The 10,496-nt window shown below is 47.2% G+C and overlaps 1 protein-coding gene across 4 annotated transcripts in view; it reads right to left on the reverse strand.

Annotated features, from left to right (window-relative positions):
- Positions 1-9,142, reverse strand: part of adamts20 (ADAM metallopeptidase with thrombospondin type 1 motif 20) — a 281,403-nt gene extending 272,261 nt beyond the window's left edge. For 3 of the 4 annotated variants that reach the window (XM_033037846.1, XM_033037845.1, XM_033037843.1), the window contains exons 1-2: positions 8,621-9,142; positions 7,531-7,874 (exon numbers count right to left, since the gene is read on the reverse strand). In XM_033037846.1, the coding sequence (XP_032893737.1) occupies positions 7,531-7,874; positions 8,621-8,711 (435 nt within the window). In that variant the 5' untranslated portion in view covers positions 8,712-9,142. The remainder of the gene's footprint in view (positions 1-7,530; positions 7,875-8,620) is intronic. The other variant, XM_033037844.1, reaches the window with a different exon arrangement.
- Positions 9,143-10,496: the final 1,354 nt, after the last annotated feature.

Here is a 10,496-nt window from a genome sequence, read left to right on the forward strand (position 1 = left end):
ACAGGCCCTTCAGCCCATCGGGTCTGCCCCAACCAGCGACCCGGTACACTAGCACTATCCTACACACTAGGGACAATTAACCTACAAACCTGTACATCTTTGGAATGTGGGATAAAAACTGGAGCTCCGGGAGAAAACCCACGCGGTCACAGGGAGAACGGGCAAACTCTGTACGGACAGCACCCGTAGTCAGGGTCAAACCCGGGTCGCTGGCACTGTAAGGCAGCAACTCTACCGCTGCTCCACTATGCCATCCTGATCTTGTCTACTCCCTTCAGAATAGTGGCAATTTTACAAAGGCCAATTAACCTGCAATAATGTACCATCTGCCAGGCAGCATCTGAAGAGGCAAAGGGAAGATCGACATTTCAGATTGCAACAAGACTTTTGTCATAGGAGAGGTTGCACGTGTGTGGATTTGCAAAGAGAGACTGGAGAAGTTTGCAATGGTCCTTGTCACGGTTTATTCCAAACAGCTCCATAACAGAGGACTCCATGATTAACAGACTTTTCCCAGGGATGCATTCAGAGACGGACATCGAATGCTGCTGGAAGGTCATCGACCCGGTGAAAGACGCTCTTTGGTCTGCCCGAACTTTGTTGACCTCTCAGCAGAGCGAGATGTCTGTCAGGGAATGTTGCCGGCTGGCCCGCCTGGGCTGCAGGAGTATGTGCTGAGGGACGCACTGAAGCTTGGTGCAGCCAACGCTAAGGCTCAGTGGGGGAGGGCAACAGTCCAGGGTCCTTCCGCTGCTGGACATTGGGGGCAGAGTGTGGTGGAGACGCCACTCAAATAAGGGAAGGGATTTCACCCCAGGGTGAAAACACTGTGTAAAGACAAATTGAATGCATGTATAGCCTCCGAGAATGTCGGGAAGAATTATTTAGATTAGATTGTCTTGTTCAGCCAGACATTGTGGGCCAGAGGGCCTGTTCTTATGTCGTACTATTTTGTTTTATGGTCTACATCCTGCAAAAGGAGCACACCAATGTTCTTTCTGCCATCATGTCAGCAGAAAGACTGAAGAGTAACGTTAATAGACTTTATCTATTCTTACCAATAACTCTGCTAAGTCTCGTCACCAGCAAGTCTCAAGCTCTTGCCTCAGCCAGAGCCACTTTCACAACAGAAATTCCAAAATGCCACACGCTGCTATACCTTCTTTTTATTAACTAATGTGCCTTACAATTAACTAATGCTTCCTTCGCCCTGCTCCATAAAGGAAAGGCTTCCCCACTGCTGTTTAGTTTAGAGATACAGTGAGGAAACAGGCCCTTTGGCCCACTGAGTCCATGCCGACCAGCGATCACCCCATACACTAGCACTATCCTAGACACACCAGGCACAATTTGTAATTTTATCTGGCCAATTAACCTACAAACCTTTGGAGTGTGAGAGGAAACCGGAGCTCCCATAGAAAACCCTGGAAGGTCACGGGGAGAACGTACAAACTCCATACAGACAGCACCTGTAGTCAGGATCGAACCTGGGACTCTGGTGTTGTAAGGCAGCAACTCTACCGCTGTGCCACCATGCTGCTCCGCCCTGCCTTCTGGCTGGAAACACGGCTTTAAAGCTTTTAGGTTGCGAATGGAAGCAGTGTTTAGGCTAGAGAAGTTAAACTAAAAATGCAATTTGATTGTAAATTTATAAACAATTTTGTGTACGTTTCAATGTTGGACTTCAAGAAAGAACGGAGACACGAGGAACTAAAGATGTTGGAATCTTGAGCAAAATGCAAAGTGTCAATGTAACTCAGACGGTCAGGCTGTATCTGTGGAAGGAATAGATATTCAACATTTTGGGTTGGATTCCTTCTTCAGTTTTATTGTAGTCGGGGGGAGAAAGCTGGAAAAGAGGTGGGACGGGATAAGTGATATGTGGGAGAAAGAATGAAGGAAAGGTTGCTTCCTAGTTGCGTGCTTGGAAAGTCCATGGTGTTAAGAAAGAAGTGAGTTGTTATCACAATCAGAGGCACAGGAAATAGAAACAGAGCAAAACAGGGATTTGGACAAGGCCCTTGGCTTCAACCATAGTCCTGCGTTATATGTAGAATTTGCAATTGCACAGGCAATACATCTAGCACATCACAACAAGCAAGAGAATTACACATAGTGCTGGTCAAGAGGCATCTGTGAAGTACATGGATAGGTGACTTTTTGGGTCAGGACCCTTCTTGAGATTGATTGTGATGGGGGTGGAGAAAGACTAGTGGAGACATATCTAACACTGATAGGTGGATGCAGGAGAGGCTTTTTTTGTCAGGCAGATGGTAAGACAGTCAGAGATGAAAAGACACCAAGTGTGAGATAAGCAGAGACGGAAACCGCTGTCAAAACATGGAGGGGACAGGGGGGGACACAATTTCTTGGCGGCCGCGCGCGCATGCGCACACTCACACACACACTCGCACGAGGCTTCGGAGGCTCAATCCAGCGCTAAATGCAGCTTAACTTTGCCTGTCTCACTGGGTTGACTGTCTGGACTGCACCGGAGAGCCGGCCGGGATCATCCTGGCTGCGGATGAAGCGCAGGTCTGTGCCACGTCTCCCTCCTCCAAACACCGCGCTCTATCCTCAGTCCCATCCCCCCCCCCCCCCCCCCACTCCTCCCTCCTCCAATCATCGCGCTGAATCATGTCCCGCCCCCATTGCCTGCTGACCGACATCTCTATCCTCCAATCGGCGCCCGCGATCATCCGTCCCACCCCCACTCTCGCGAAAAGCGGAGATTTCACCGGATATTTAAATCCGGAATACAAAAACTTGGGGGGGATTTCCCCCACCTCTCAAAACATGGAGGGCACGTCCCCTCTGTCCCCCCCCCGTGTTTTCCGCCCCTGGAGATAAGGATAGTAGAGATGTGAATTGTGAAGCCCGAGGAAGGAATATAGGTGGAAGTGGATGGGGGGGGGAGGGGAAAGGAGAGAAATGTTGCAAATCCAGGCGGGGTGTAGGGAAGAGAGGGAGAAATAAATGGGGGGGGGGGGGGGGAGGGGTTGCTTGTAGGTTAGTCACCTGAAATTGGAGAATTCAATGTTCATAGTGCTAGGTTGTAAGCTACCCAAGCTGCCATAAGGTGCTGTTCTCTCCAGTTTGCATTTGGTCTCACTCAGTCAAAGGAGGAGGCCCAGGACGGAAGGTCGGTATGGGAATGAGAAGGGGAGATAAAATGGTTAACAACTTGGAGTTCTTCAAGAGTCAAGTGTCAAGAATGTTTTATTGTCATATGTACCAAAACGGAACAATGAAATTCATTCAGCAACACAACAGGCTTGTAAATGCAGAACTCAATAGATAATATAACAGAAAAGAAAAGATATAAAAGGAAAAGTGCAATAAATAGTGCAAAACCCCCCAAAAAATCCCACGGCCCTAGTGCAACCAAAGCAGTTTGGAGTTTAGTGGGTGTTGTAGCGTTCAATAGCCTAACGGTTATTGGGAAGAAGCTGTTCCTGGACCCGGAAATTAGTTTTCACAATCCTATACCTTGTTCATGATGGCAGGAGTGAAATGAGAGCATGGTGTGTTGGGTCCTTGATGATGCTGGCTGCCTTTTGGTGACAGTGCCTCCTATAGAGCCCTTCGATGGTGAGAGGGTCAATCCCGTGATGGATCGGGCAGTGTTCACCACTTTTTGTAACCTCCCTTGTTCCTGTGTGTTCGAGTTGCCGAACCAGTCTGCGATGCATCCTGTCAATATACTATTTACCGTACACCTGTCGAAGTTCAAGAGAGTATTCATCAACATACCAAATTCCCTCAATATTCTAAGGATGTAGAGATATTGATGGGCCTTCTTTATCTTCACACCAGTGTGCTGGGTCTAGGGCAGATCTTCTGATATGCAAACCCAGGAAATTGAAGTTGATGATTCTCTCCACCGACCCGTGGATGAAGATAGGTTTTGTGGATCCTCGGCCTTCCTCTTCTAAAGTCAACAATCAGTTCCTAGGTTTTACTGATGTTGAGAGCAACGTTGTCCTTCTGACACCATTCAATCAGTTGATTGATCTCCATACTACACTTTGACTCACCATTATCCGTAACTCATCTAATAACGGTAGAGCCATCAACAAATTTCAAGATGGAGTTGGAACTCCGTTTGACAGGTTTTACTTGCATTGACAGGTTTTCAATGAATAAAAACATTCAAGAGAACAGAGGGAGGGGATAAGGTTTACATTACAAACAACCAATTGACTAATAAAAGCAGAGGTTTGAAGTCTGGTCAGCTCCCAGTCGTGGGTTGAGCATCAAACAAGTGCAGTTATGTAGATATTTTGCTGATGCTGTGATAGAAACACTCTGGAAATACTCAGCTGATCAGGCAGCATCAGTGGAAAGAGCGATACAGTGAGTGTTTCAGATTAAAGACAGTTCATCAGAGCTGTGCTCTCTACACTGGAGAATCTGAACAGCATTTGTGTGACTGCATTGCATAGCACATCCACAGATGACTTCCTGTCATCAGTCAGTATAATTAATCCATTTCACTGTGACCTGCCTACGTGCACTATTGCAATGCAACTTAATACAGTATAAGCATTAAGAACTGCACCTCATCTCCCATCTGGACACATTACATCCTTCGTGACTCAATAACAAAATCAACCGTTTCAGGTAATTTGCTTCCTCTGTCTTGCTCAGAACGGGCCAGTTCTGCAGTCAGATCACCCACCTGCAAAATTAACTTACGTTTTCCTTTTGCTAGAACTGCCCGAATTTGCTGGCCAGTCCAGCATTCTCCTTTTGGTTTCCATTCTCCGCAGCCCCCCTAATCTGCATTTCACAGGTTTGGCATGTCCGTTTATTTTTTTTCTCACTCTCTCCAGCTTCCCTCACTCATCCACAAACTAGGCAGCTTCAAAAATGTTGTCTCACCACAGTGACACTGGCCTCCCACTGCCAGAGAGATCCCCTCTGTTCTATCCAATTCTTTCCCACCCTCTCTATAAACTAAAACTAACTACACCTTTTCACTTTTTTAGTTCTGACAAAGGGTATCTGACCTAAAACCTGAACTTTTTTCCATTTCTTCAGTTGCTGCCTTACTTGCTGAGTGTTTTCAGCATTTTCTGTTTTTATTCCTGACCCTAGGCTCTTAGCACTGTGCATAGAGCAGTAATAAATATCCGACTAACAATATGTTTACTGCAACTCAGTGTCTTGATGTTTGTCTGTAATGTCTAGATGTAAATGGCTCAGTATGTGTGTAGGAAGGAACTGCAGATGCAGCTTTAAACCGAGGTTGAGGTTGGGTTGAGACCATTATTCAGACAATCTGAAGAAGGGTCTCAACTCAAAACGTCACCCATTCCTTCTCTCCAGAAATATGCTGCATGTCCCGCTGAGTTACTCCAGCATTTTGCGTCTATCTTTGGCCCAGTATGTGGTTTGCAAATTGAACATGCATTGCCCAGGATTACTAATCTCTTATGTATGAGCATGGTGTAAACTAATGTTCAATCGTTGCCCCACAAACCAAATTCTTACATCTAGATGCCAAAGACAAAAAACACAGATATGTGCCTGCCATTCAGACTAAATTAATGAGACGCTATTGCACATAGGAAATTTATCTTTCATTACGAGGTAGTAAATTCACAGATGCCAACTATCCAGGTATATGGCCCGTGAACCCCTGTTGACTTATATCGGTGTTCTTGGGCAGCATTCTGTAATTCACTAGCTGCTTCATAAATTTACCTCGGTGTCTGTGCTGAAGGAAGGAAACAGGAAATGTTCTTCCGAAAGTTACAAAACCAATCATAGGCCAAGCATAAGCTATGGGTTTTGATGTGTTGTATTCTTCTCTACCCCTATCATACTCACCTCTGCTCATCTGTGATGCACATCTGTCAATAGGTCACACACATCTGACCAAAGATGCATTCATCATCGTTGAAAACATTAGTGACGGGGTGGTGCTGGTTTCCTGCAGGCACGGTGACGGACGCACCACACATCTCTGTCCTCCATGCAGCTGGCAAGCTCCTCTTTTGTCTCTACACATGCGTCTTCCACCAAAGATGCCCTTCTTCTTTTTCTCTACAAAATGGAAACCTGTTCTGTCCCAAATGCACCCAGATGTATGAATGTTACGTTATACACAGCAGCACGAGGATAAATTCCTTCCAGTTAATTACCAAGTGCAAATGTGTAGGAATTATCAGAAATAAACCCAAATTAAAACTTGATTCCAAGCGCACTTTCACCAGTCTGAGATAAACACTAAAATGAGCCTTAGACACAAAGTTCCAGGGTCAAGGCTACTGGCAGATTTGGCTGTGCCAGTTGGCCAGTGACCTCCGAGTCGCATACGCTGAGATGCAGCACAGTGAATGGCACATATTTTCAAACCGTGTAACATGTTTAATTTAGAACAGGCAATGCGATATTTGAGTAGGCTGAGAATATCCGTGCTCTAATTGCTGTGTAACTTGCCGTGAAAATGTGATTTCTGGCTTGTATAATTGGGAAGGACAGGCCTGCGAAAGAGAGGGACGTCCATTTTCAACCCCCACCCTATCGTGTTGTAAGAGTGTTTTCACACGTATTAGAATGGCAGAGTGGTACAGCGGTAGAGTTGCTGCCTCCCAGCAGCAGACACGCGGGTTCGTTCCTAAACTCGCGTGCTGTCTGTACAGAATGTGTACGTTCTCCCCGTGACCGAGTGGGTTTTCTCCAGGTGCTCCGGTTTCATCACACGGTCCAAAGGTTTGTCGGTTAATTGGCTTCTGTAAGTTCTCCCCAGTCCCACGTGGTATCTCTAAAACTAAAAACTGACCAGTTTCCATTCTGCAAAACACTGTTGTGGCTCCTTGAAGAAACTCGTACTTATTTTGCACAAAAGGCATACTCTTTCACTTTGTTCCCCCTCGTGAATAGGGAGCGCTCGGCCCTACCCCTCAGCTGATTACTGCTCCCCACCCGAGGTTCCCCGACGGCGCGATCGGTCACCAACTCCTCATTTGAAATGCAGCGGAATAGCGTCGTTCAAGCGGCCGGGGCACTAAACAAATACATCTCATATAGAAATAGAGGCGACTTCGGGACCAGATTTCCTCACCACTTCTCGTCATAGCCCGGATCAAGGCCACTGGCAGATTCGGCTGTTGTCGGCACTGTGGTGGAGTCGCTACCTTGCAGCGCCTGAGACCCGGGTTCGAGCCTGACTCTGGGTGCTGTCTGCATGGAGTTTGCGCGTTCTCCCCGTGACCGCGTGGGTTTGCTCCGGGTGCCCCGACGTGCATATTTGGAAGTTAGTTGGCTTGTGTAAATTGCCCCCGTGTAGGATAGAATTAGTGTAGGGTGATTGCTGGTTGGCGCAGATTCAGTGGGCCGAAGGGCCTGTCTCCACGCTGTATCTCTAAAACAAACTAAAACAAAAACCCTCCAACGCGTCCCGACCTCCTCGGCTGCTGAACTGATGTTGTCATCGGGCGAAATGATTATTGAAACAGCCCCCCACCCCCGCCCCTCCTCCCAATCCCACCCTTGCCCCCGGCCCAGAGGAGATATACTCACAAGCCCGGTACAGAGGCTGACGACCGCTGTGTGCTCTGTCTGAGAATTGACATGTCCGGCATAAAAACAGTGCTTCAAGTCAGAGTGCGGCTCTCCGGGCCAGCGGCTGCCAAGGTGACTGACTGTGTAGGAGGGCGCGATGAAGTCAGAGTTGGCGCTGAGATTGAGATGGTAGAGGTGTCCGAAGGCGCTGATCTGATAGTGAGCTCTCGTAGCCCACGGTTCCAGCCCAGAGCTCCGCTTCCTCCTCCTGAAGTGAAGAGCACGAGGAAACACCTCTCCGAAATCGTTCACCCGTGTCGGCGTAATTATTTCATAAGATCTTAGCTGTTTTATTAAGTTTTCTGCAACGAATCAATAATGTTCAATTATACTCCGGATCCCGCAATGTCAAGGGGCACTTCTCTTAAACAAAGTCATTACATCTAGTTTCCTATGTCTAACGGCGACACGGTGGTGCAGCTGGTAGTGCTGCTGCCTCACAGCGCCGGAGACCCGGGTTCGATCCCAGCCTCGACTGCTGTCTGTGTGGTCTGCACGTTCCCCCTGTGATCGCGTGGGTTTCCTCCGGGTGCTCCGGTTTCCCCCCACAAACAAAAGGCGTACGAGGCCTAATTGACCTCTATAAATTGCCCCTAATGTGCATGGAGGGGGTGAGAATGTAGAATAACATTCGCACTAATTCTATTAGTGATAATCGATGGTCGGCATGGACTCGGTGGGCCGAAGGGCCGGTGTCCACGAAGTATATCTATAAACTAAAATAAACTTTTTAAAAAGTATGACTATCCAATATATCTAAACTTTAGTTGAGGATTAAGTAGCCCAACTAAATATATTGTTTGGCTGTTTATGTCACATTATAACATCATCTACACACTAACGCAAATTATTTTATGTCTGCGCGTATAAATCTGTTCGAGACAAGAAAATGCTGAATCTCCGAATTATAAACGTATTCCACGTACGTGTGCATGCATCAATGTATATGTGCATCAAAGTGTACTCTCTCTCTCTCTCTAATGTTCACCTATTCTTAGCATGTGCACATACTCTGTAACCGTGCGATATAAGTGTGCCAGCACCGTACCTTGTTTCGGATGTAAACGCAATTCCCGAGAAGGGGTTAGAAATATAAGCAGTTGACACAGGAGCCCTTCTGCCCAAATCACCAAATGCATGATTCTCCCTGAGCGAAGCAGGCATTCAAATCGTCACCGGCTTCACTAGTGTAACACAAAACACACCCGGCTCGGGCTTGCCAGCAGCAGTAGTAGGAACAGAGGAGGTTGGGGGAGAGGCTGCGGGTTACGTAAATGCTCTGTGCAGCAACATCGAGAGGCAGAGAAAAGTCTGCACAACCCCCCAAACGCCCATTGCCTGCACGGACTCATTTCACCAGGCTGACGCCGGCGAAAGCGCTCGCCATCCCAGGCGCCCGAGCACGGGCTTCAGTGCATCTCCCCGCGGGCGGGTTCGGGGTAGCGATGGAAGGCGAGCCGGTGAGAGGGTGATGCGAGCGGACACTCCATTGATCCTTTCTGCCACCCGACATCAAACGGCAGGAACCCGCCTCTTGCCTTGCTCCCTAACCAATCCGCCCTTGCCGGAGAGAGAGAGAGGCAGGCGCTGCCCCGGCTGCCAGCAATACTTTAACCCTTTTGAAGCTGCGTTTGGATCGCGAACGCTCTGCACTGCTGACATCGGTGTGAAGAATCAGTGTACAGGGAAACACGACTCGTACAGTAATCTCCCAGTCCCGTTAACAGCCAGATTTACAGGGTTACTACAAGGAGGCAGATTCCCATTAAATTGGATTTATTAGAATACTGTCATCAGATCGGTTCACCGACCAAGTCATCTCAGTTCTACCGGTAAGGTGGTCTCTCGGTGGGCTGAAGGTAGAGGAGTGCACTATCCCACCACCCTGTGGAAAGACAGTCTTCCTCCAGAGTAACAGCCCTGCCCCACAACTCACAGCATGCCTCAGCTGTTTTAAAGGTTAAAACGCTAACATTTCCATAGGGTCTTCAATATGTTTTTGCAGTAATCTGGAAAAACCTAGCTGATATACTGACACCAAGTACGTTGCCCTAAACACTACATGTCCATGCCTTTAGTAGAAGGAAATTAGTTGTCCAGATCCAGACTGCAATTACAGAAAATCTCGGAGATACAAGGAACTGCACATGCTGGTTTACAAACGCAAACCGGAAACGCCATCTATCCATGTTCTCCAGAGATGCTGTCTGACCTGCTGAGTTACTCCAGCACTGTGTCTTTTTTTTTTTACCATTATATCTTATTCTGAACTGCCGTCTGAAATGGCCTTGGAAGTCATTCAGATCAAACATATGAGTTACAAATTGCTTGTCCCCAATCCATACGGACGTTTAGAGCTGCAATGACCACATACTTTTCCTTCACGAAAGTAACAAGGTCTGAAACTTGGAAATCAGTTTGGCGGACTGAGAATGGAGGAGGTGGACTTGGTTTTCCTTCAGGATCTGTTGTCTTGTCTGCATTAATCTGGATGCTAGTCATTGGGTTATTAGTGGATTTGGAGACACTTGGGGGGGGGGGGGAGCACTAGAGGCTGGAGCTTTTCATAACAACGTCTGGACAGTAAAGCAAATAGATAGGATCAGATGGGGGGGGAAAGCAATGCAGTAGTTAAGGATTTTTGTTAATTGCATGTTTTTTAGAGATATGTATGGATTTCGTCAAATAAAATGTACTTTTACTGGATTGTGATTATGCAGAGAACTGGATCCACAAATAAAATAATCTCATTGGAAACCACTGTAATATCTTGAGGTTACGGCTGATGCTCTCGAACCTGTTCACACTAGTTCTATGTTATCGCACTTTCTCATCCACTCCCTATGTGCCGTAGGCAATTTTACAGAGGGTAATCAACCTACAAACCTGTCATGGCTTTGGGACATGGGATGGAACCAGAGCAG

The sequence above is a fragment of the Amblyraja radiata genome, chromosome 19 (genome assembly GCF_010909765.2).
Source record: "Amblyraja radiata isolate CabotCenter1 chromosome 19, sAmbRad1.1.pri, whole genome shotgun sequence".
NCBI lineage: Eukaryota > Metazoa > Chordata > Chondrichthyes > Rajiformes > Rajidae > Amblyraja > Amblyraja radiata.